The sequence below is a fragment of the Electrona antarctica genome (genome assembly GCF_951216825.1).
Source record: "Electrona antarctica genome assembly, chromosome: 6".
Taxonomy (NCBI): Eukaryota; Metazoa; Chordata; class Actinopteri; order Myctophiformes; family Myctophidae; genus Electrona; species Electrona antarctica.
Genome location: NC_136811.1, coordinates 27,568,901 through 27,596,272, shown reverse-complemented (window position 1 = coordinate 27,596,272; position 27,372 = coordinate 27,568,901). Strand labels below are relative to the sequence as shown.

General features: G+C 41.5%; 2 protein-coding genes across 2 annotated transcripts in view; both read left to right on the top strand.

The window, feature by feature from the left end:
- Nucleotides 1–12,291, top strand: e2f3 (E2F transcription factor 3). Its single transcript, XM_079504272.1, has 9 exons — nucleotides 1–471; nucleotides 2,631–2,748; nucleotides 2,898–3,028; nucleotides 4,134–4,222; nucleotides 4,479–4,641; nucleotides 5,551–5,661; nucleotides 6,669–6,810; nucleotides 7,462–7,829; nucleotides 11,041–12,291. The coding sequence occupies exons 1-8, from the start codon at nucleotides 202–204 to the stop codon at nucleotides 7,800–7,802; spliced, it is 1,365 nt and encodes a 454-aa protein (XP_079360398.1). The 5' UTR covers nucleotides 1–201; the 3' UTR covers nucleotides 7,803–7,829; nucleotides 11,041–12,291.
- A 766-nt stretch (nucleotides 12,292–13,057) lies between these two features.
- The window catches only part of cdkal1 (CDK5 regulatory subunit associated protein 1-like 1), a 366,940-nt gene continuing 352,625 nt past the window's right edge, over nucleotides 13,058–27,372 (top strand). The window contains exons 1-3 of the mRNA XM_079503511.1: nucleotides 13,058–13,218; nucleotides 17,656–17,819; nucleotides 20,028–20,140. Coding sequence (XP_079359637.1) covers nucleotides 17,662–17,819; nucleotides 20,028–20,140 — 271 coding nt within the window. The 5' untranslated portion in view covers nucleotides 13,058–13,218; nucleotides 17,656–17,661. The remainder of the gene's footprint in view (nucleotides 13,219–17,655; nucleotides 17,820–20,027; nucleotides 20,141–27,372) is intronic.

Here is a 27,372-nt window from a genome sequence, read left to right as displayed (position 1 = left end):
GGAGCCGAGAGTCGCGCTACTTTTTAATCCGTTGCATCTGCCTAAATGCACCATCTTATCACGAAATACTTTATAAACATCGATACATCACACTCTCATCTGTACTTCAGTCTGAGTATTTTTTTATTTGTTTCGGAGGATTAGCATTCAAACGAGCTCGAAAGTACAGAGACAAAAGGGGGCACCCCGAACCTGACCAAGATGAGAAGAGGGATTTCCTCGCCTCCGGATAAAGTGTTTTTAGCGGTGGTCGGGGGGTCTCCTCTGGACAACAACTTAATTTTAACAAACTTCTCGGATCGCTTAAACCCTGGTCTATCGAACGCTACTTGTTTTCAGATCATAACCAGCGCAGCACCTTCCAACATTACACAAACATCTAGCGAGCCTCAAATAAACAACATTTACTCAACTCCACAGCAAGCCGCATCACACGGAGCAGGACAACGACCCGCTTTAGGACGACCTCCGGTAATAAAACCCACCGCTCGCTTTAATACTCATGTGGAGCAACAAACACGACAGATTGTTAGCCTGCTAGCCTAGCCGAGCTTGTTGTTTGGGCAGCTAGCTACTTAGCAAGTCCCTTTTACCAGACTCGTTTCACGGGGGCTCAAACTAGCGACGTTGCTAACTAGCCAAGTTATCGAAGTGGGCTGGTTAGCGAGCATGCTACCTTCCGCGAAGTAACGAGTATATGTGGATCTTTGCATTTTTAAGAAGCACACGTTGTCCCTGTTAAAGCATGCTATGCTAACTTATATGTGCTTTGAGCTCGCTTCAGCCTCGAAAACAGCTGAAAATGTTGGTGAGAGATTACTAGCAGTGGCCTAGTCGCTGCTGGTGTCTTGGTTTTGGGGGAAGGGATATTGGTGGGGTGGTTGACTACTACATCAGTCGATGTTTTTGCACGCTAAACATTACATAACTTGCAAAATATTTAGTCCAGGAGTTTATAAACCTTTAATTGCATGCATCAGTTTGCGGAGGTACTTTGTTTTTTTTCCTCTTCTAGACGTGTGTGAAGATGCAAGCCAACTTGGATGGCACTTGAAACCATGAGCTAGCTTTCAAAGCTAGCAGCAACATTGATTGTTGAAAAGGACTTTGTTGGCCTTGACCCTAATCCTTTAGCATTAGAGATGTAACCATATATCTGTATTTGATGCAAAGTGAAACTAGAGTTTATTGCTGTCACTGTGGTTGGTACACATGCCACATTTCCTGTACTTTAGGTGCAGACTACACCATTCTCACTGAACACAGTTGAACGTCTACATTTAATCACTACAAACTATTCGATTATTTTGTTATCCCATATCAGGCTTTACATCTATCTTAATCTGAGGTAATGGAATAGCAAGTGAGTTAGTAGACTTAACATGATGTTGTAAAATGGCTGACAGTTTGACTGTAAACAGAGGACATTTTATTCCTACATGGGCAAGATCAAGTCTGGAAAAAAAATTAAACGTTTATAATGCTTGATAGCCTGAACATGTGTTCTCTACAATATTCTACAGCAAAGACAATATATCACTGCTACACACACATGGACTTGGTAAAGGTGAACAGACAGAACATATTGATACTGTGTACATTAACAAAATAGTTCAATATTTACAGATGCCATGGATGAAAAACTATTTTGGCAGTTTTAGCATCAGTGGATTAATCACCAATGTAGAATTATGCAGATATATATGGCCTTTATACAATGGCACTGTCTGTGCTAACTTAATCACATCTCATGCTGATTAAACACAAAATGTTGATTCATACTACAGTACAGGCAATAAAGCAGATGCAAAAAAGTGAACATAACCTACAATGTGTTTCATGTTGAACATTTCAAATGTACGTTATAGACATTCAAACAACATTTCAACAAAAATAAATTGTGATACACATTACACATCAGTTGGTGCTGCAAGTAACATCTTGTCTTGTGGATTTTGTAATAGGAGGGACATGTAGAGGAAATGACTTATGGGTTACATGCTGTGCACTTACATTGTAAGGCAATCCTCTACATGTAGGTCACAGCTTTGCATCTGGTGGGCCATGACGGTTCTGTTTTAAAGAGCCACAGTCTCACTCAAAGTAAAGCAACTATTTCATTTAGTTCCCACAATTAACCTATTTAGAACCATGAGCCACATGATTCCCCTTCATAAAGGTTTGAACAATAACTAAAAACCTTCATTTTCTTCACTTCCCTTTTTTTTGTCGGCCATGTTGCTTTCTCTGGAGAAGCCATCAAAGTGTATCCCACAGCCAATCCTTCGGTGTCTTCTACATGGCTTGCTTGTTGTTCACCCTTTTGAATGACTGTTGAATAAAATAGCATATATTTGCGTGTTAAGATATAATCTGCACCATTGCTTAACTGCACCACACTTGAATAAGTAATGCATATAGAAACTGGGGCTGGACTTGTTTTTGGCGTGAATAAACGACTACAAACTGGGTGGACTTTTAGCCTTATTGTGATATAAAAACAGAACGGATGATGACGTGACATACATTGTGATATACATTTAAAGTGGACTGACGACGCTACTAATTTGTGTGCCAACCATGAGGGCATAGTTGGTGTTCAGGCACTTACTATTTTCATTTTTATGCAGGCAAAAAGACGTTTGGCTTTGGATGATTCAGATCATCAATACCAGCCAGAGCCAAGCAGGACTGCAAGAGGCAGAGCAACATCTGGAACCAACGGAACACGGTTAAAAAACCCCAAAAGTAAGACACAGGAGTGAGAGGACCAATTGGCAATTATGATGCTTTTATCATACTTGTCTGTAAGAACTACATGTGTATACACAGCCAGTGGCTGTGTATACACATTACATGCTATTAATTGGTTTGAATACTCTCTTGCTGTGCAATAGCTCCAAAATCTCCAACTGAGAAGACAAGGTATGACACTTCACTGGGGCTGCTCACAAAGAAGTTTGTGGAGCTGCTAGGCCAGTCTTCTGATGGTGTTCTGGACCTTAACCTGGCTGCTGAAACCTTACAGGTCAGTGTTTTATATCCAAATGGTGTTAAAAGTGAAACAAATTTGTGCTGCACGTTTAATCAAAAAAAGATTGCAATCTAGATTCAGACACCTGTAAGCGATCTCATTTCAATTTTTTTGCAAGAATCTTGCAGCACTAGTGGCTGTCCAATTCATTTTAGTTACTCTTATGTTTTTGGTGTTTCAAGCATTCTGTTATACTTTAGCTATTGAAAAATAGCAGATCTACAAGCTCATAGCGCGCCACCGAGTGGCACGCTATGAACTTGTAGGTCTGCTATTTTTGAAAAATCGTTAAAATGTGCCTCAAATCTTTCCGAAAACTGTCATGATTTAGATTTTTTTTTTTTAAATTTCGACGTTAGGCCTGAATGGGTTAACAGAGGTTTAAGCTAAGCACTTTGATGTTTGTTTAAAGCCACAGTTGGCTCCAGCTCCCACATTTTGAATGTAGTAATGTTCAGCAACTTCAGACTAGGGATGTTAATAGTTAACCGTTAGTTGAGAAATTCTCCAATTAAACGTAACAGTTAACAATAGAAAATACTGCGGTTCTATCATTGGGCTGTTTTCTGTGAATGTAATGCTGTCTGCACAGGCACGTGGCCGAGGAACGCACATGTGGGCCGGTTAAAAAATATCCCGCCCCCAACTTGGTAGCAACAGAAAGGTATCTGCTTTTGAAAAAATGAGAATCGTGTGAGAATCTCAATTCTTGTGGAGGAAAATCGAGATCACATTTGAGCCAGAATCGTGCAGCACTACACCAAATACTGGCAGATGGGAAGATCAAATAACTAGTTACTGTTTATTTACAAAAGAAATAACTACTAGTTAGTAGTAGTTACTAGTTATTTATGAGTATTAACCATGCAAAGCAAACATAAGACCTGGCCTCTATTTGGTTTGGGTGTAATGATGGTTTTGTTTTGTGATGGCATGGAAAACATTTATATGCACAGGTGATTGTAACTGATTTTGTTTCTTACGGTTGATTTACACTGAGCTGAAGGAGTTGAGTTGACATGTTGAGTTTCAAACAAAGGGTAGATGTAAACATTGTTACTAAAGCTCTTGTGATAATACATGTATCTGTTACATTTAGGTCCAGAAAAGACGACTCTATGACATCACTAATGTACTAGAGGGAATTCACCTTATCAAGAAGAAATCAAAAAACAATATCCAATGGATGTAAGTTGCATCTCTATTTCTCTTCTGATTATATTGCACTTTCTTTTTTTCCTCTTTTTATACCAAGTTTGAGACAGTTTTGTCTTGACTTGGGGGTAATTTAATATTGCGCTAACTCAGAAATAAGTCTGCCTATATTTTGGACCTGGCCTGTCTTTGGTCCTGTGCTCAAGATAGCACAGCACATCATAAGGGAAGGTCTCTCTCTCTCTCTCTCTCTCTCTCTCTCTCTCTCTCTCTCTCTCCCACCTCCTAGGGGCCATAGCCTAGCAGAGGTAGAGGGTGCTCTGGGGCAGAGACAGAGACTAACTGCAGAAGTGTCCGCCTTGGAAGAAGAGGAGCTCAGGCTTGAACAACTCATTCAGAGATGTTCCCTGGATGTACGACACATGAGCGAGATGCCCAACAACCAGAAATATCCTTTTGTTGGTTATCAGAGAAGTTTACATTTACTGTAAACTTAACTACCGTAACCCAAAACAAACAACCAGACACACTGTATTATCTTGTCTGGATTTGGCATTTACATGCTCTTAAATAATAGCTGAACAGTGTGAACACTACCATTCATAGTTTCAGTAAACAGTCATTTAAAATAATTGCTGGTGGAATTTCTTTTTCATGTTTCAGATAATATGTAAGGAGTAAGAACTGTCTGGAGGTAAACATTATGATTCCACATTATGATGTGTTGATATGTAAGCATCCACTATGGCACTACATTTGCATATCATGCTATGAGTTCTAAAATATGCATTTTGCACAGCACATTATTAAGGTAATAACACCATGTAGACCCAGGCATAATTAGATCACTTCTTTATTAACACCCCGAACGCCCAGGGGTATTTAGGACCATTAAATCAGGGCACCCAGCGATTTGCAGCTACGGAGCGCATTTCAAGGTGCACCATCTTGGATGTAGCTGAAGTAGCTAGATGTAGCCAAAACACCCCTGAGGCGATGGACAACAGGAGGTATGATTACTTCTAATGCGACTAGCGACCGCGATGGGTCAAAAACATCATCTTTGGAGCGGTGTGCTCGGTTATGATATCATTAATGTTCCGTCCTGTGATTAATCTCCGTCCTGAGTGCTGAGCCTAACTATTTGATAGGACGGAGACCTCCGTTTATGCGGCTCAGGGTGTTGAATAAATATCATATAAAATCATTGTAAATGTAATAAGGCTGCACTATTGATCCTGATAATTTGGGGGGAATTGTAATCACAATTTCAGTAAATATCTGTTTATTTTACTTGGCTGTTAGGATTGCATAAGTCAACGACTCTTGTTATTTCTTTGACTGCCCTTCCCTCCACATATGCCTATGTAACATATCAGGACATCAGGCAGCTGGCTCATCTCAGAGACCAGACTGTTATATTAGTCAAAGCCCCCACAGACACCAAGCTAGAAGTACCAGACCCTGAAGAGGTATTTCTCTCTCTCACACACACACACACACACACACACACACACACACACACACACACACACACACACACACACACACACACACACACACACACACACACACACACACAGCAAACAAAACCGTATTGACCGAAACATTGTCTGTTGGTAAAGTGTTTACTTATGTCGTAGGGATGTTAGCACAGTTTTTGTTTGATTTGTGTGTATGAGGCACTGTAAGTCCATCCATCTGTAAGAGCCACATAGGCTGTGTTGGACAATTATTTCATTCTTTACTCGTGTCTTTTCATGAAGTTATAATTAATTTGTTATAATTAATTACAACGTTGCATAAGTCGCTCTGGATTAAGAGCGTCTGCTAAATGGCTAAATTGTAAATTGTAATTGTAAATTGTATCGCCATGGTGATATTATAGTGCAGCCCAAAGAACTTAAATTATGCTGAAATCCTACATCTTCCAACTGCAATGCTTCAGTTATAGACAGTTTGTCCTGTCAACGGACACATTTGGCTGTGTACGGTCATTGTATGCTCATCACATTTGAAGTATTTCTGTTGGCAGGTGCCATACGTGCTGAACACACAGTTGCCATATTATCCACTATTCATTCTTTCTGCGTTTTCATAGGGAATAATAAATTATGCTGCCATACAAGAGACTGAAACAATGCTGGTGGGTTCCCTGAATCCCTAACTGTAGTGTACATTGTCTTGTTCGCTTGACTGAATGACAGCTGCACTCTGCACTTCATCTGTGTCGACTGAGATTTCACATACATACTGTTACTATACGTGCACCAAACCTTTAGTAGTAAACCAAGCATCATGATTAAGTAATTGAATTGCTTTCGTTGGAGAACCTGTCGACACATTTTAACACCCCTTCTACTGTTATGAGTATTTATTTACAAGGTAAGTACGGTAGCGTTTGCGTTATCCTGAAATGTGATGTTGGATTTATATATTTGGTTTTTTTACTGTTGTTACATGGCCTTGCCCTTTCCAGAGTCTGTCCATCCACCTGACCAGTACTAAAGGTCCTATAGATGTCCTACTGTGTTCAGATGAGGAGAGTGACCCCAAGAGTCCAGTTAAAAATGCCAATGTGGATGCCAACGGGAATGCCCCATTCCTCAAAGTCCTTCAAGGTTTGGTTCAGTTTTGTTTTTTTAAGAAGAGAAAGAGGTCTGCACTGCACTGTATAATAGCTACCACTAGAAAATGTATTTGCGTATGTACATCGTTGTTGTACCTACTCTAATTAACCAGTCTGCATGGTAGAGTATATACTGTTTAACGTTTTAAATGTTTTTTTTTTTTTGTGGCTTTCGCCTTTATTTTATATTTTTTATGGAGGGACAGACAGTAGGCTGACAGGAAATCGGGAGAGAGATGGGGCTGTTTAACGTTTTAGATGGTTTCCTTTCTCTTTAATGGATAAATGTCGACCCTGGTGACGGGTAGAACACCTACTTAGTGATGAATGTCAATAAAGTTATTTGAAGCAACAGTGCACCGGATCGGACACTAGATGTGTTGCCACCTTTATTGTAGTTTGGATAGCATTTAGCTCTTTCTGGCTAGAGAGACAACAGTCATACAACGTTTTGCAAGTCACTCCTTGTATATGGGACATAAAAGAAAAAAATTACAAAAAACATACTAGAGCAGCACTTATTTTAGGAATAAACCAGTTGTGGGCGTCTAAGATGAGTAGCCAAGATTATTTTTAAATTGTGTTTGGACCCCTTTTGTGAATAGACTTTGAGTGTCTCTGTCTGCTTTTTGTGTTTCTACAGACTCCTCCAACTCCACTACCACTGCTACGGGCCACTCTGTTGCTCCAGGCCACTCTGTTGCTCCACCTACACTCTCTGCCCCAGCTGTCTCTGTCACCACTCTTTCCCCTCTAACCTCCCCGTTCTCCAGTCTTCTCCAGCAAACCGAAGATCAGATGTCTTCAGCTGGGGGGGCTTTGGGAAGCTCTCTTGGGCCCTTCTTAAACCTGGGACCCCCACTCCTGGACCAGGATGACTACCTCTTGGGCCTGGGAGACGACCAAGGGATCAGTGATTTGTTTGATGCCTATGACTTTGATAAGATGCCCTCTCTTGGCCTGGATGACCTACTGTGTAGCTAGTGATGGCTAATGTTAATGATGGGAGTGGTGAGTTGTTCAGTACAGGAGGGACGGGTGCAAAAAAGGAAAAACAAATGAAAAACTGCCGGCGACTTGTTCGACACCTGTGGCTTGCTTGCCTAAGATGTCAACCCCCAGGTTGGATGACCAGCATAGCTAACCTTAGATATGCAGATATGGGGACATAACTGAGGCCTTGTTTTCTCTTATGGAGTGGTTCAATCAAGTCTCATTTTCTCATACAGTGAGTCAGTGACAGTTTAAAATCTCAAATTTGAAAGAGATGAATATGATTTCATACAGACAGGTCAGTTGGAGGAAATATCCAGTTATCCCAGTCTTGATCTTTGCTATGTGATGGGCAAAAGTGATTTGACAAAAAAATGCAAGATATGGCATCTTGTTCTCTTGATGCCGTGCGAGAGGGCTGACGCTGATGCATGTGTCCGGTCATATTCTTGAGTTTAGGAAGGTGAGCCATCTTTCTGTTTGAAATGATGTATATAGCACCATACAGAGAGAAAGGAAGAGATATCATCTTAGGGAGACAAAGAGTTCTTGTGAACCTTCACTTTTCTCATTCCTCTAGCCCCACTTGGATGACTAAAGGCTCATACGGAGTTGTCATTTTGTGGGTTGTGTAGGATTTAGCAAGAGTTGTGCAAGTAGATGACAAATGGAAAGAAATCACAAATTGCAGCTGAAGTAACCAACATAGGAGGATCACAAATGTAATGTTGCGTCATGACTTGAGACATGTGTGTATGCCATTTATGTGGTATGTAGTGCACAGTATGAGTGGTTGGTCTGCCCTCTATCTGTGGCTGCTCAACTAGTATGAGTTTACATGTTGGATGCCCTCATACCTGGGGTTGTGTTTTTAAAGTCCCAAACGAGCATACTCTGCAGTAGTATATGACCTGTTGTGGAAGTAGATGTACTGCTCCGTAGCAGTACTTAAACCAATTTAAGGGAAAATTAATGGAACTGATGAGAGTATTTATATGCTTTAGACTCTAAATCCCCAGAATATATATCTTAGTATGCCATGTTTATAAAATATGAGGACCAACATTGTAGTTTTGAGTGTAAATCCTCTTTGTGCAATTCATTTTGCCATTTGTGTCAAAGTCGCCCTCAGTCATGTTAATATTAATTTGTGAAATCATTAAGACATTGCTTTCACATAGTCGGCTGTTTAATGAAAGGAGCAGTTGGTCTTTATATTTTTTAAACAGTGTACAATGGTAGAGTATGATTCTTGGAACTTGGAAGATCATGATAAGCCTTTTGCCCACCATCCTTGATTTTATCTGTAAAAGCCATTGCAACCTGGTCACAAACCAGTGATGAATTGTGAATATACACAGCATGTTCCTGAATTTTTGTTTAAGAAAAAAAGAGTCCGCACACCATTTTCTGCTCCCAGAAAGATTTACTTCAAGTACGTGGTGAGGAAGGGTTTCGCCCTGGAACGTTACCATGTACTTGAAGTAAATATTTCTGGGAGCAAAACATGGTGTGCAGACTGTTTTCTTGAACTACTGTTTTTGATCCGGCACACAGCCTATTAGGTTGTGGATGTGTGTGTCTTTTCAGTCTCCTTTTGTCACCTGAATTTTAGTTTAACTCATAAAAATGCATAGGACCATGAGATACACTCTTAAGAGTTAAAATAACACTCAGGACTTTGCTGTGTAGTCCCCGAGACTCCTCTTTCATGCTGCTTCATATCAATCCTGTTTCTATCAACAGAATCTGCCTTATGAGAAATGGCCCTAATAATCATGTTTGGCTGAATGCTATTGCATTTGCTATATTATGTCATGTGTGGTTGAGGCATTTGAGTTCCGTGAGCTGTGTTTTTGATTGTGTGATTCACTGTGTGGGTGCAGGCCAGGCAGGGCCACACGTTTTTAGCATTTAACATTAAGTGATAAATTGTCATTGGTTTTAATATTGTAAGCATAACTAATACTGTGGCCAGCTAACAAATGACTGAGGCAGTATTTTTTTTTTTATATAATTTTTATCTCATGATTTTGTAACTCATTTTTCACCCCTGTGTCAATTATCTATTGTAATCCTGGGCTCTACTCACCCTCCTCTAGCCTGGGGAGAGCAACTTGAACTCATGCTTCATTCATGCATGAGTGTCCAGGTTGCTCCTTTACACCTGACAGGGGGGAGTTTCCCTGGTTGGACGTAGCGCGTGGAAGGAATACGTTATTCCAACCAGTTTCTTTCCCCTCCATCAGGCGCCCCGGCTGGCCAGGGGGAGGCAGTTTAGTGACCAGGATTACTGCATGTTTTTTGTGAGGGTACCTACCCTAGGCCTAGGGGACACGGGGAGAACATGCAAACTCCACACAGAAATGCCCTTTCGCCAACCCCGCCTCGGGTATGGGATGACTGAGGCAGTATTATATTCTTAGTGGATTTTTTTTACGCCCTGGACATAAAGCCCCCCATTTCCGAATCTAAATATCCTGTGTATGTAAATTGAACAAATTCCATACTGTAGCCACCTGCTATTATTATAGTGGGACAGATTAGGTAAATAACTTTTTTTACCAAACAGCCATTGAATTTTTAAGCAATGCGTTTTGGGCAGTGGCAAGTATATGTATAATTTCAAAAGAATACATTGATAATTTCAGAGATGTCACATGGCTTAAAAAGAAAAGAAACAAAGTTGGTTCATTTACAAAGAGCAATTTCTCTGTTGCATGACAGACTCATGTGCCAAAAATAGCAGATCTACAAGCTCATGTGCTGTCATGTGACTTGTAAGCTTGTCCCTCTGCTATTTTCAGCATGCGACTCTGGCGTATAACAAAGTATAAATCAGGCGTTGCTCTGTTTTCTTTCATTCTGATCACATCCTTGAAAAGAACTGCACTCGTTCCTGTTAACTGCCAAAGAGGCTGGTACATTTCAGAAACCTACCAGCCACAGATTAAAGTGAAATTGTTTATTTGCCCATGTGTGCTTGAGTAACTAGGAGTATAGCCTGTGTGACTTAGATCAAGAAGCTCACTGAAGAGTGAGCTGGCCATGTGTAAATTGATGTACAGTTTTCTAATTTTCCTGAGTGCACTAGGTACTATAATAGGCTACCTCTCCCATGCTCAGTTTGACAATATCAATAGGGTATAGAGGTAAATGCCATAGGGTGTGTGAGTCTTCAATCCACATTTATACGATTCAAATTTCGTCATCGATTTATATTTTTCAGATGCAGTCTCAGTCATATCACAGGTATGCTGTTTCATTGTTGTGGGCACTGCGCCACTTCTCAAATTTTAATTATTATGCTTGTACTCTTAAACCGGTGTCATGCTGTTCACTCTTAAATTTGAATGTTATTGGATAACTGCACATTTGTTGGGAGAGGTGGTGGAGAAATGCTAAAGCATTGCTGTTTTTGCATGAGTTAACTTTTATCAGTCAGCTAGTTTTTGAAATTGTTTTATTCCATAGCTGTGTGGAAATGGTCCTTAAACACCATCTACATGCTACATAATATATATTCAAATATATTCATATTGCCCATTCAGTTGAAGTTGAATCATGGTTTGTAATTTCTCCTACATATGCAGATAACCTTCAGTGTTGTATTTGTACTTGTAACTATTGCACAGTTAAAATGTTGCCTCTGCCAACAGAAAGGCTGAGGCATACATACAGTACATATTGTTTTCCCTGTTAGGCATATTCTTTTTTTCATATTTATGTTATTGTTTATATGTATTTATAGAGATCTCCAAATTGTTTCACCCACTTTGGTTTACTAACAATCGTGCGACTCCTAAAGCCTAGGTAATGTTTGGTTCGACGATGGTGTCATGAACTGAAAATAGCAGATCTACTATCTCACACATGGCTATTTTTAATGCGTGACACTGGCATACAACTGTGTCATGCAGCCCTTGATATTACCAAGGAAGGACTCATCTTTTTCTCCATCTATTTCTGCTGACCAGAACCTGGTCACAGTGTTATCCGATGTTACTTGACTGAAGATTTTGGAAAGACAATAACTTTCCTTGTGTTAATAATGAAATGTTGATTTCAATGCACCACTGAAGCCAGTCTTGCTATGAATGATTCTCTTAACATAATGTTTGGATTTGGGTAACTGACAGTCACATAGCCTTTTTCAGTAATTAAGGTGCAATTAGGCAGAAACATAAAATGGGTAATACAGACTGTTTTAATTGCACTGCAGTTATATGAAATCGGCTGTAATCTGAAGTGTTGCCATGATTTGATATGAATGCATGGATGAAGACAGTGGTGTTGAATGTTTGGGACAATAAATTTGATGTTTTTGATGAGTGGTGTTCAATTATAATTTTATCTTTAGGACATATTTGAATGAGAAATACTTGAGATGCATCTGTTGAGGGGTTTATGAATTCATTTTTTTCTACTCTGGATGTTTGTAATTGAAAACTTGAATAAAGGCAATATACTGTAAATATATGTAAAATATTTGATTAATTGTCAGGGTTATAGGTACAATTTTATCTATGTATTTTCTTTTCCTTTATAAAACTGAAAAAGATGTACGCGTTGGGGCCAGGGGTGGCCCTTGAATATTAACCTGACTCCGCCAGATTGAAGAAGCTTGTTTCACTCGTTTTCCAAACTGAATTGTGAATTTGCGACTCAATAACGCCCCCATCTGGCGGAGTCAGGTTACTTGAATATGGGGGGGGGGGGGGGATACATTTATTATGTAGAAAATACTACAGCAATGATAACTATAATAATATATAGAGAGCTATTTAACCAGGGGTCATCAATATGTCCGGACAAATGTGTCCGAGAAAAATACTTCGTCTTGTCCGTTTTATTTGTATCTTTTACACAGGTTAATATTTTGATCATAACTTAGACCCAATTACTGAATAAGTCTCCATGTATGACTGAGTTTGTAGAATGGACAAAAACACTTATGACACACACATTAGGAGTACAATACAACTAGTTCTAGTTCTTAAATGTTTTATTTGAAAGACCCCAGGAACTGCAGTGAACTCAAACTCTGAGTGTACAAATGGACCCGTAAATTTGATTCCATTTGAACACTGTCAGAGTTACAGACCTGGTATGGTCATTCAGGGCTAGCTCTTGTGTTCCCGGTAATATTATTGACAAGCACGACGATGACCCCTGTATTTAACACTGTCTTTATCAACTCAATCATACTAGACAAGAGCGCAGAACACAAAACCAACGTGTGTTATGATTGTCCCTTTTTCCTTTCCGTCACTTCGAACAAGTATGGCGTACTGAGAGTCACAACAACTGTGTTTTGGTAGTGTAAACATCAAGTTTAATCCATTTCGGAGACAACTTTACCCCGGAATTCTTTATCGACGGGAATAATAATCATATTACAACACAGGTGAGGACTTAATACAGTTTGTCGCGTGTCTGCTTGGCCAAAACAGACGCACGTGGGTCTAATAGATGCCTTGCCACCAGGCTAGCACTGTAGTAGCCACTTAGCTTCAAGTTAGCCCATAAACTAACCACATAATATGCAGTCAGTCAGGCTATATTTAATAATAACATAGTTTGTTGGGAATGTGTGGGAACAAACATGTGCTCTTCTCGGACGTTACGTGGTGTCTAGCCCCATATGTGCCCTCTCCCTACGCTACAGAATGAGCGTAGGGAGAGGGCACATATGGGGCTACGTGGTGTCGTGAGTTGTAATTTTAATTCTTTCCAAGCTAGCAAAAGTATTGTACAACGTTGTCAAGTATACTCTCAGTTATGCTGCATTTTCTTTGAAATTATGTAATATGGTCTGGTGGTGGTTATTTTATTTATGGACCATAAACACACTGACCATAAATTATGGTCAAGACCAGCCCAGCTCCGTTAAGAAACAAGGACATTGGTATTACAATATTCATAGCAAACGGTAATGCGGGCAAATTCATACATACAGTACACGTAATTAACGGTCAATTAATGATGAATTAATCTACACACAAGCTCGAAGCACCACCATGCAGAGACCGACTGTTCTCGCGGATACTCCTATCCTGGACGTTGTGATTAGCCCTTTCTAGTCCCGTATGAAAACCCATAAGCCTGGGACCGAGGCTAATGAAAACCTGCATTTCATGTCAGTCAGTCCATCACGCCTCATGTCAGTCAACATGTCAGTTGTCAGTCAACATCTTGGAATGAACTCCAAACATCTTTAAAACTGAGATCCCTGCCATCATTTGGTCAGAAAGGAATGCTCCAAAACATTTTTAACAGCTCCTGTTACCCTGTAAATATACCCTCTGATACTGAGTTTTCTACCTATTTCTGCTATTTTTTTTACATGTATGAAGTTATTAAATATTTCAATAATGTATTGGCATGTTTAAGTTATTTTATGTGCCTTTTGCAATTTTTTATTGCATTGGACATGACCCACCTCCCCAGCCCAGGCTAGGGGCACTGTTTCTCAAACAAGAAATAATTGCGACTGTAGGTCGCAGTTTACTATGAAAACAGTCAGTCAGTCCATCACGCCTCATGTCAGTCAACATGTCAGTTGTCAGTCAACATCTTGGAATGAACTCCAAACATCTTTAAAACTGAGCTCCCTGCCATCATTTGGTTAGTTGAAAGGAATGCTCCAAAACATTTTTAACAGCTCCTGTTTCAGTTGAGTCATTTTTATTTGTTTTGATTGATTGGCTGTGCTTAAAGTTCCTTTGTAATTAACTCTGATTTAAAGTGATTTTATAATGTAAGGTGAAGGTGTACTGGATATATTTTGATTGTGTTGTATGGTAACCTAGGCTACATGAGGGCTTGCACTCTATATAAACACACTATTCCTGAGTTTAAATAAGGTGGTGATGATGTCAGTCAGTCCGTCATGCCTCGTGACACGCTCCATATATGGCCGACTCCATATATGAAGATCAGACACTGACTTCATCAAACCCTGGATAGCCATACATGGAGAAGACTGGATCATCACCTAGATCTGCATATATGGAGCCGGACAGCAACTCTACATCTGGCCTCACGGACACCATGTTGATCTGACCTCATCAAACCTTTAGATCTCCATATATGGAGCTGACCTGTTCTGACATTCCAATGTTGATCCTCCCCACCCGCCCTTCCTCTTCGATGTCTCCCTTTTGACTGATACCTGTCCATTCAAACTCTAGATGGGCCTGCCCTAAAGTCATTGATTTTAAAAATCTTTTACTTGTTTATAAAGTTCTCAATGGTCTCGCACCTTACCTACATGACTGCCTGCCTAAATATGTCCCAAACCGCCCCCTAAGGTCTTCCACTGCTGGCCTGCTCGCTTTGCCTAAAAAATGGCAACAAAAAAATATGGTGAAGCAGCTTTTTGCTTCTACGGGCCGACAGCGTGGAACAAACTCCCACTGTACCTTCGACAGGCAGCTTCTGTAGACATTTTTAAAGCACAGCTCAAGACCCACTTCTACACTCTTGCTTTTAATTGATCTTTTAAACTTTTTGTTATCCATGTCCTCACTGTATTGCATTACTGCTATTATTTTTAATGTTTTATGCCTTGCTTTTCTTTTCTTTCTTTCTCCATTGCTCTGTAAAGCACTTTGAGCTGCATTTCATGTCATGAAAGGTGCTATACAAATAAAGTTTTATTATTATTATTATTTATTATTATTATCAGCACGGCCGTCTCAACGGCCCTACCTGGGCCACCCACTTTGAATGGTATCAACCGATAATTCCCAGTAGGTTACTTATCAAACCGATCTTATCGACATACTGCATGTAGTCTGGAAGCCTACTGGCTGCGATTGGCATTGATAAAACGAAAACGACGATTAAGGTTGGGACAGCGCTGCTACGTGCTTGCAGTTATGTTTAGGTGAGGGTATGAGGAGGCTTGTCGTTTCTCAGTAGACAGTAGACCAAAACGACCGGATTAAGGTTGGCGAACATGCGTTAAGGTTGAGACGGATGCATGTGCAGTAGACCGATAAGATCAGCTTCATAAGTAACCTACTGGGAATTATCAGTTGATTTTCACTCAAACTTTTTATCAATGCCAATAGCAGCCAGTAGGCTCCCAGACTACATGCAGTAGGTCGATAAGATCGGCTTGAGATAAGTAACCTACTGGGAATTATCGGTTGATTTTCACTCGAATCCGCTGCCTGGGCCCTAACTAGGCTGTCCCAAGGCCCCGCCTGGCCTTACTAATTAGCACAGATTTTTCACCCTACCTGGCCCAAACGGTGATAAAAAAAGGTCCATATATGGGCATTCCCAGACCTGTTGTTTCAGCACTTTTGCATGCATTAATTGCATATGTTAATTGCAGACTGCTGAAACATTGTAACAATATCTCTGATGTTTGGAAATATTTCCAAGCCACAGAAGACCTACATGTTGGTGGTGAGCCAGCCGTGTATATCAACCTACAACATGTTGAAATGTGTTTTGAAATGTGCCGTGCTTGTAGCCGCATTTTGATCACAACAAAACATGAGGTAACCCCGTGTTTTGACTTAGTTTTTTTATTTTTTCGGCCTATTTTGGCCGAAACCGAGTAGGCAGAAAATACATTCTTATCCATTTTCTTACAAAAAAAATTATCCCGCGATTTTGCAACCCATTTTGCATCCCCGTGTCCCCTGAGAACATGCAAACTCCACACAGAAAGGCCCTTTCGCCAACTCCGCCTCGGGTATGGGCACTGATGACGCGGAGGAGAGAACACGCCCCCAGCACCCACAGCTTCCCCAGCGGGAATCGAACCCAGGACCTTCTAGCTGTAAGGCGACAGCACTACCGACTGTGCCACCGTGCCCCAATTCTTAGCCATTTTCGGCCGAATATTTTCTGTCAGGCTAAATAGTTTGGAAACCACTGGCCAGGGATGGGGTTTGGGGATCCTATATGCAGTATACTGTATCCCCTCCACTAGTATAGCATTTTGAGTCTTAACACTTTTTTTTGCCGGGGAATTCTTCAAAATAAAGGCGCTAGAGTGCCAGCAGATATGGCAGATTTTACTCTGAAAAGCCCCTCCCTTCCGTTCCCCCCCCCAGGCATAATCTTCCGTTCTTACCTCAAACTGGTCATGCTAAAGTCTCTCTAGGAAGCGTTAATATTCCAAACGAGATGCATGCTGAAGTCAGAAATGAAGATGGAACATTGTCCCTTGGGTCAAAACCATGGAGGTCTCCCTAGATTAGGAGTTACGAGCCATTCTTTTGGATCCGTAACCAAGGAAGTGAAAGAGTACGGTGCAGAAGGAGAGGCCAACCAAAAAAAATAAAATTTCTTTTTTTTATATCAATAAAAAAACCCTAAAGACGTGTGTCCATGGCCACCTGCAGTTTGATTAGAAAGGACGTGTATGCACGTCCAAGGCTTAATTAGTGTTAATAGGAAACAAATTAAGAATGACCCATGACCCATCAAAATGGGTCCGTGACCCAAAAATGGGTCCCGTCCCGACAGTGTTTGGGAAACAGTGAAACACTGTGTCATTTCTCTAGATTCTAGAGAAAAATCAGACCAGTCTGAAGCGAGTGGTGCAACAGCACCCCTTATTGGTACTCTAAACATCGGGACATAGTCACATAGGTTAGGACATGACAGGTTGGGACATAGGGACAAAGCTGTTCCTTGGAGTGGTTGCACCACTCAAAAACTACTGTATATTTTGTTCACCATTGTCTGTGTTATAGTTGTGGTGTGGACTCTGCCATCCACTTGAGTTGGAACACATTTTAAAACTATCTTTATAGTTAAAGTGCTTGGTGTGAACGGCCCTTAACTCCCAAATCTTTGTTTCTCTGTGTCTTGACAGATCGTCATGCCATCAGCCTGTGACTCTCTGATTGAGGACATTGAGGACATGGTGTCTGCCAGTGACCCCACCCCTCAGGAGAGACAGGCTGCTCGGAAAAGTGTCGTACCCAGGGTCAGGAAGAGAAAAGAACAGCTGATGAATGAGGAATTACAAACTGACAGGTACTAAGCTACTGCTACTGCTCCTTGTTAGTTACGTTTTAGCAGGAAGCATGCGTGCTATCAAATATTTGCAGGAAGCACATGAGATCCCAGGCCAGAACACCATCAAAACCACAATGTCATACAGTTTAAGTACCGTTTAGTCTTCTGCAGTATATTAATAGATTTATTAATATGATATCTTGGCGAGTTTAATTATGCGACCTGGTGCATCACATGTTAGGTCGCCTTAACTGTCACGTGTGTATGCTCTAAACCTGGATCTTTTCCTGCTGAGGTGGCCTGGATTGTTTTGAGTTCATATTACAGAGCAGGCTATTCAGGCTATGGGATGTAAGTCAACCACAGTTGTCTCTCTAGGTTATATAGGATTGTGGTGATTGTAAAAGTAAAAAACGTACATGTTTGCGACATTGCTGGGGACTATCCTGTTTATTATGACCATGGATATTCTCTAAAACTGAGAACCATATTTTTTCATTTTAGCTGGTCTATAACAGTGAATATTATCTCTTATCTCTTATCTGGTAGCTTTTGTTGATTGAACTGGGTTGCTGAAGTCCACGGGCATCATTCACAAAACCTTTCTTAATTGGTTTGACGTAAATACCTACAAAAAACAAGAAATGATCACATGATAGTGATATTTGTCAGGTGAAAGAAGCGCTGTCTCCGTTGTGTTCTCCCCCCCCATATTAGTCTTTTTTTTTGGCTTTTTCTGCCTTTTATTGATGGGTTGAAAGTGGACTGACAGGAAATGGGGAGAGAGATGGGGGAGATGACACGGCACGCCATCAGGCTGGCTTGGCAGCCCCCCCCCCCCCCCCTAGTCTGATTATTTTAGTAATGTGTATGTTTGTGTGTCACAACTCACAACCTTGTGCCTCGCGGCCATTGTTTGTGTTTTTTCCGACGTTCTGTGCGTGGTTCAATGACTGTGTTTTGTTGTGGCTTTGCATTGGCTGCACAGCCGCGTTTTGGTTTGAAGTTATATCGAGTTCTAGTTATATCGATACTCTTCCTCTCCCGTCACCCTGTGAGTGTGACTGTGATCATGCTTCTCTGCTGCGTTGCTCTGCACTGTCTGCGTGGCTGCCAGGGATATTTGCCTCTCCCCTTCCCATTGGCTAGAGGGCAGCTTTGCCGTTGCTTGGTGTCCCATTGGCCAGAGGAGCCATCAGGTTAGGCCGTCAGTATGACTAGGGCTAGAACAGGTTGTCTAGTTTTCATGAGTTTTCATTAGTCGGGTGGTTTCAACTGACAAAAAACACTTGAAACTCATGCCCACAATTTTGTGCGTGCTCCAGGTGTACTGGATGATGAATGCCAGTTGTTAACTATTTTGGATGCACCTGCCTTTTCATGTTGATTTAGGGCACATTCACACCAGGATGCGAATACAACGAATCCTGCGTATTGTCGGAAAGTGTGCTTCGTTTTGGCAGGTGTGAAGGTTCATTCGAATTCTGGTGCAGATCAAACAAACACATTTTAATTCACCAAAAAACGGGGGTTTCGCTTCGCTTTAAAGCACACCAGAGGGTGAATGCAATCGCATTAAATATATAATGGACTACAAATCCTACAAATGGTCTCCTAAGGCATGGTTTGGTTTGGTTTGGTTTGGTTTGGTAGGCATGGTTTACTCCTCCCTGACCTGAAATCCCTGAAACCTGTCTTGAATGCTGCCAGTGCCACCGCCGGTCCGCCGCCCACCGCACCTACACGAGTGAGGGTGACGGCAAAACCCACGTACAGTAGGCTTGTATATGATATGAAAACAGTCAGCCAGTAATGGATTAGTACTTAAGTTGGAGAACTACCAACAAAACACTAGAGCTCACAGCTGCATGTCTGCTGTAGAAAAGCTAAAATAAAAAATAAAATCATAAAAAATATTAAAAATAATATTAACGATTACTCGTTTTTTTTATTTACAGTGTCGACTACCGTTTTGCTAATCGAAGTGTGTGTGTGTGTGTGTGTGTGTGTGTGTGTGTGTGTGTGTGTGTGTGTGTGTGTGTGTGTGTGTGTGTGTGTGTGTGTGTGTGTGTGTGTGTGTGTGTGTGTGTGTGTGTGTGTGTGTGTGTGTGTGTGTGTGTGTGTGTGTGTGTGACACACACAATAGGCTGTTAATTTTTCCATGGTATTACATACGTTCTATTAGTAATATTAAGTTTAGTAGATAATGAAACAATTTCATTACAGTGTGCTTCCTGGCACTCAGAAGATCTGGGTGAAAACATGGGGCTGCAGTCACAACAACTCGGATGGAGAATACATGGCTGGACAACTGGCTGCCAGTGGTTACAAGATGACTGGTAAGTGCATAGACGGGACAAATGCATGGGTGAATGGATCATTGGATGTAATGGGTGGATGGATGGATGGATGAGTGGGCAACGACTGGTGAACTGGAGAATATATGCACCCACAATTAAATATGAGTTGGAGAGATGACAGACAGAAATTGGATGAATGGAAGGATGGATAAATGTATTGTAAATTATTTTTTACAATGAAGGCTGCAATATGATTTTGGAATGGGCGGGTGGAAGGGGATTCAAATCCATATTTGATTATTATATTTATTATAGATAGATGATGGCTGGGAAGTGGAGAGTTAATTCCAGTTTGTATTGTAGCTGGAGAACTTGATTCCAATGTCAGTGGATACACAACCGATTTAATACATTCAGATATATGGATGGATGGAATATGAGTGAATGATTCACCTGGTGAAATTGTAGAACTCGCATGTTGATCTGATATTTTCATTGCAAGACACAGGTGTCCAAATAAGTATAAATCAGGCTTAATAGTTGTATTATCTTCAATCTCAGTTGAATGCATGGTAATATTATTTTATGAACACAAGGGGGCAGCCTTGCTTTATCAATGAACTATGTAATCCTACTTTCAACTTGAGTGGACTGTCTGACTGTTTTAGTAGAAAGTCAGAGAGATTAGACTTTTAAGATGAGTTCTTTAATGCTGTCACTAGTATCACTACTCGGTCTCAAATGCTGGCTAATTAATCAATTAGCCAACATTGTATAATAGGGCCTCAAAATGAGGTTCTCAGTGCTCACGGAGTACTCACTACTCAGTTCTAAGCAATTTGCTGGGAAGAATTTCATATGTCAATCATTTAGCCAGATTTTATATGTAACAGTATGGTAATCACAGTTGTTTGTATTTTAGCTGTTGTGTTTTTACTGGTAATTAGAGTGACTGTTGGCTTTTTTTGAGCATGCAAAGAAGGGAAAAAAATGGTACTGTTGGGAATTTGTTCAATAGGCAGGGTGGGTGGTTAGTAGGGTGAATGTTTTTAGAAGGCTGCCGTAAGCATTTTCAGCCTGAAAACTGCAGCATGGTGTAACTTAGTGTAACACTTAATCAGTGTGCACGTTGTCATTCTTCTTCATATAATGGCATTGCAGCCATGCTTTACTCTGGCAGCGACCCAAGTTTCATTTTTTTTTACTATATTTTTCTGTCATTATTGATAGATGTGTACAGTAGACTAACAGAAATTGTGTGTGTGTGGGGGTGGGGGGGGGGGCAGACACACGCAGCAAAGGTCGTCGGGATCGGGACTCGAACCCGTAACACGCTGTCAGGCTGGATTAACAGCCTAGGTGCCCAGATGGCTACGCCAGCTGTCCGGGCCAAGTTTCAGGCATTTTTTTATTCATTCCAATACAATGAATTAATCAATTGTAACTGTCCCCGCTGACGAGAGAGAGAGAGAGTGTGTGTGGTACATCATGAGGTTACTAAGTAAGCAGGTGTCCTTCACATAATTTGGTTCAATGACATTAGCCTACAACACCTTGAGTAGTGTCAACAGTAAATCCCCACATCCCTGAACCTTAGACAAATATTGTCTTAATGCCAACCGTGCTCAATAAAACCCACAAATACTCTTCCACTATATCCATGGAGAATTAGGTGTGTGTTCATGGGTTCTCTGTGTTCCCATATATTGCCTTGACTTACAGTTTTGGAGGGAATCTGCATGTCATTTGCATCCTGTCCACTTTGTCCAGACATATTATGACCTAGTTTACCAGAGTTGTTTCACGACAGTTGGAGAAACTGAGTGAGTGATATTCTAAGTTCCTGTAAGACAGTGTAAGAAAGAGAGACATACGATGCAGGTTTGTTGAGTGCCCCAAATAACCTGTTGTCAGTTTAACAGAAAGTGCCTACAGACATCCTGTGTATGGCAGCCAAATTGATTTGGTGTATATATTTGTATGGGGATATAGGTACATACACAAATAATTTGTGTGTGTGTGTGTGTGTGTGTGTGTGTGTGTGTGTGTGTGTGTGTGTGTGTGTGTGTGTGTGTGTGTGTGTGTGTGTGTGTGTGTGTGTGTGTGTGTGTGTGTGTGTGTGTGTGTGTGTGTGTGTGTGTGTGTGTGTGTGTGTGTGTGTGTGTGTGTGTGTGTGTGTGTGTGTGTGTGTGTGTGTGTGTGTGTGTGTGTGTGTGTGTGTGTTCATTTGCATGTTTGAAGTATTTGATTAATGTCCTTGTGCAGCTGCGGAGACCCCTTAGTGAGAGGACCGCCTGAGGGGTTAATATTCCCTCTGTTTCACACATCCGTGTGCGCACACACACACACACACAGTGTTATTGGCTGTAGTACACAGGCTAAGTCGAAATGCATTTCTCTCTTGTCCCAAAGAACAATTCTGGTCATCCCAGATGTATTGGGTTTGTCGTCCTAGGAACGTTGGCACACATTAGTTTAGAGCCCTGATCTCTTTATCTTTCACATTCACACCTTACTCATTTAATGTTTGTTTTTAGTTCAATGTTTGTTTTAAAAACGCCATTGACAATAAAGAGAATTTAAGTTTGTTTTGTCTCAATGTTTATTTTACATCATGTAAGATGATAAGAGCGCCCCTCACTTCACACGGGTGTGATTCTTTTTTTTTATCCTCTACCTCCCTCGAGCTCATTCCAGACGTTACCTGTCTGCCTGCTTTCCCGCCTCTGCTTCTCCCATATTCTCTCTTCGGCTCATGTTGTCCAATCTCTCTTCCCTTCTCTCTCTCTCTGCTCTCTTCAACTGTCTGTCTGTCTGTCTGTCTGTCTGTCTGTCTGTCTGTCTGTCTGTCTGTCTGTCTGTCTGTCTGTCTGTCTGTCTGTCTGTCTGTCTGTCTGTCTGTCTGTCTGTCTGTCTGTCTGTCTGTCTGTCTGTCTGTCTGTCTGTCTGTCTGTCTGTCTGTCTGTCTGTCTGTCTGTCTGTCTGTCTGTCTGTCTGTCTGTCTGTCTGTCTGTCTGTCTGTCTGTCTGTCTGTCTGTCTGTCTGTCTGTCTGTCTGTCTGTCTGTCTGTCTGTCTGTCTGTCTGTCTGTCTGTCTGTCTGTCTGTCTGTCTGTCTGTCTGTCTGTCTGTCTGTCTGTCTGTCTGTCTGTCTGTCTGTCTGTCTGTCTGTCTGTCTGTCTGTCTGTCTGTCTGTCTGTCTGTCTGTCTGTCTGTCTGTCTGTCTGTCTGTCTGTCTGTCTGTCTGTCTGTCTGTCTGTCTGTCTGTCTGTCTGTCTGTCTGTCTGTCTGTCTGTCTGTCTGTCTGTCTGTCTGTCTGTCTGTCTGTCTGTCTGTCTGTCTGTCTGTCTGTCTGTCTGTCTGTCTGTCTGTCTGTCTGTCTGTCTGTCTGTCTGTCTGTCTGTCTGTCTGTCTGTCTGTCGTGCTACAGCTGATCTGTTTTGACTCTATAATTTAGTGAAACGGCTTTAATTGTCTTTCAGGAAATGGGTGTGTGTGGTCTGTGTAAACCTGTTGTTTTAGTAATTTAATTCACTTTCTGCCTGGGTGGGGTGGGGGGGGGGGGGGGGGGGGCTGGCTATAACTGCGCGTTAGATGTGATTGATTACAACAACTGATCACACATGATACCCTTCCTGGTGACACAACGGACAGGAATATGGACCTTAACGGAAAAGGGTACAGGTCTTTTTTTCCAACATACTATTGGTCCGACTGTCATTAGACCGACAACCTACCTCAAACCCTAACCTAACCATAAGTGCAATGATGGGAGCAGTGATCGTTCGACCGCAGGTCCGACCGTTGTTTCCGGCATGTCGGACCTTTGGTGTGTCAGATCTGCGTCTGCATCCCAATGGAACATTTCAAATATTTTTTTGTAATTTTGCTTAACATTTGCATGAATGCGGCTGCATTTTCCTTGTTGGTTCTTGCCCTGTGTGAGTGTGTGTGTCTTGTGTGTGCGTGTACTTACGTTGTTAATGCAAGGATTAGTTTCTCGTCCTTTGACCGACACAGTTCTGATGTCTTTCTTTCTACAGTCTCCCAGCTGTATAGGGGTGTGTGGGTGTGTGCGCACCTGATTAAACTCCATTTGTGAGGTCCAGATGTCCTCACAAGTACAATTATAATAAAATTACATGTTTACAAGGATAACCTCTTCTTACTAACTAGGCTTAGGCTAAAGTTAGGGTTCGAGGCATGAATGTATCCTCTCTTGTAAGGAATTTTCTTTGTTTGTATCCTACAGGTTTCAACATAACTCAGGACCCATCCTCTGTTCTTAACCTCCCGATTATTATGGTTTCAGAACCACTAAGTAGCTGAAAGATGTCTAAAGCACAGGATTATTTGCATCTCTCTCATGTGTTTTTTTTAAATCTTTCTTCTGCCTTCGTCTCTTCGTTGCCTCTCCGCATGCCTTGTTTTTCTCTCAAGTTGTGCAAAACATCGGTGTCTCCTGGCTAAAGCTAAAGGATTTAGTTTTGTTCTTCTGTCCTTCCTTTGTCTCCCCCCTTTTTATCTGTAACTGTCCATCTGCCCATGTTTATCTGTGTGTCCCTGTTCTCCATCCATCCCACTCACCTCTCCCTTCTCATTTGTCCTCCATTTCTGTCTCTCTCTCGTCTCTCTCTACCCTCACTTTTTCAACCCCATTATATGCATGTGTTGTGTGCTGTCTCTGTGTGTGTGTACGTAGTCGTTGTTTGCCGTGCGTCCTCATTCACTGTATTTTTCTCTAGTGAGATTGCTGGAAGGAGAGATTGCCTGCCACGGCCGAATCACGGAAGATTATTGTTAAAGCCTGGAATTGTCTGGCATGGCTTGGAATGTAATGGAACAGGGGAATCAGGGTAGATTGTTGCTAGAATGGTGTCGAACGGAATGGAATTGTCTAAAATGGTATGACATCATTTGGAATTGAACAGGGGTGGAGTGGAAAAATTAAAATTACATGGATTCTGAATCAAAGTCAAATTTAGGACTGACCTGGTCCATCCTCTATTCCTCCATGCTTTCCTCTCATCAGGGAGAGAGAGGGAGAAATCTTGTTATGGCTAAGGTCAAGAAGTGAGTTAGTGTCCATGCAGCCAAGTGGCTTTTTGCTGTGCTTTTGAATTGGCTGTGTGACCAGCTGTCTGTCTGATTGTTCGGCTGATCTACTAACTGCCTGACCAGATGACTGACCTCTGTCAAATGTCTGTTCATATTCCACTGAAAGAGTTTTGACAAAGACAGATTTCTGTCCTTGCCTGTTATGCTCTCAAAACATGACATCACCCTCTCTCTCTCTCTCCTCACCCAAGTGCCCCCCTCCTACCGTGCTCTCTCCCTCTCCCACCTTCCCTTCCTCACTTCAACACTTTACTTTCTTAAACCATGACATCACCCATTTAGTAGTAGAAATTCCCATTCTGGCCTCTAGGTGTCAGTGTTGGCCCACACAACCCGGCCTTTGTTTAATTTGCCTCAAAATAACTTGGTCAGGAGCTATTCACAAAAATCAGAATGATGTCATGCTTGGACAAGTGGAAATGTGCACTCGGACGGATCGATTTTAGAATGCTTGATAATTTATTAGACACATGATGCTATTGACCTTTCATATACAGGAGTCATGTCTTTGTTCCCAGGGCAAGGTCACTCTTAAGATTTAAAATTAATGTCATAATAGGCAACTATCATTTTTAGGAAAGCTTAATTCGATGGTCAATTTATCAGTTTAGTGATTCTGTGTCGGGTTCTTGACCAGGGATTCCCGTTACAGCACAACACACAGTCAACGACACAATTGTCAGACTTCAAATCAGCTAACTTTGTTCATACAGTATTATTTACATTGATTATCCTTTACTGACTGGCAGGATTTCATGGATGCTTGCAAGTTTTAATAATTCAGTTCACTCGGCATCACCACTCCCTCAGTCACTTGAAACCAAGTTTCCATGTTCCTTGATAACCCTGGCTCCCTTAAATGTGCAGTGCATTTCTCTTGTCCTGATCACATTTATGATGCAGTTGCCTAACTTCAATCCAACCTGATTGCCTGTTGCAATATCTCTATCAAAACAACCCCATTGTACCCGACTGCTCCTTGGATGCCATTCTTGTGTTTGTCCAAAGGTGGCACTGTTTACCCATGAGTGTGTGGGTGTGTGTGTGTGTATGTGTGTGTGTGTGTGTGTGTGTGTGTGTGTGTGTGTGTGTGTGTGTGTGTGTGTGTGTGTGTGTGTGTGTACTGGTCTACCAGAGCATCTGAATTGAATTTTGGAAAAGGAGGCACATGCCAAATAGTGACTTCATAGAGAGCTGTGCAGCGCTGTGCGCGCTTACATGCATCCTCTCTGTCTCTCTCTCATCACAAGCCACCAACTGATGTACTGGATGTTTTTGCCTGCTGTCCCCCCCTGCTCACCTTCTCTCTGTCCTCCCAATGCACGCACGCACACACGCACGCACGCACACACACTTCAGTTATTTTACATAACGGTTAGGCAAAATGACTCCATGCAACACATTATCAGCCAAATAATGGAGTTCCTGGTTTGGATTTAGGCAGTTGGAAATGCAGCGTTCAAAAAGAAGGGTGTGTGTTGTTTTGTAATGTATTACAGGTATTAATTACAGCTGTTGCTTTTGGATGGGAAAAGTAGAATTGTCCAATATAAATTTGTCTGCATTCAGAAGAAGTGAAGTGAATCTCTTGAGTGAAAACTTTTGGTTGCTTATAGAATATAGATGCACGCACGCACGCAAGCACGCACTGCTAGAAGTCTTAACAGCTGTTACTTTGGAGCTGGAAATGCACAGGGGAGTGGAGTTGAGCCAGATGTGGTGTTTATAATCAAAATGCATTGTGGTAGGTACTAGACCCCCCTGTAAAGAAATGTTCTTATGCAAAATAGGGCATGTAAGTTAAGCACGGCAGATTGCCGACTGTATTGAAGGTGATTCAATTACAATAAGAGACATTTGTGCAAAATTGGTTTCCTTTCCTACATTTCATTTGAATGAATCGCACAGGACATTTGTCATCGTTTGAGTTGGGAACTTTGCACAGTGTAGCGCTGAACTACTCTGTAATCTGATTCATCTCACACTGTCTGTGTGGTAAGCCATGCCGCTACATGGAGTGAGAATGTATTACATCACTGTGTGGAGTACTCTGTCTGTGTGAGAGCAAGTACGTACCTTGAATACACGCCGTCTCATTCATAAAACGCAAAGCGCAGGGCATGTGTGATTGGCCGCCTGTCTGCTACGCAACATT

Bases quoted from the DNA above. Each gene is read 5' to 3' on its own strand.
- e2f3 (XM_079504272.1), top strand. From the start codon at position 202: ATGAGAAGAGGGATTTCCTCGCCTCCGGATAAAGTGTTTTTAGCGGTG. The intron at 4,223-4,478 runs GTAAGTTGCATC...CCCACCTCCTAG, and splicing joins AAAAACAATATCCAATGGAT to GGGCCATAGCCTAGCAGAGG. The intron at 6,811-7,461 runs GTTTGGTTCAGT...GTGTTTCTACAG, and splicing joins ATTCCTCAAAGTCCTTCAAG to ACTCCTCCAACTCCACTACC.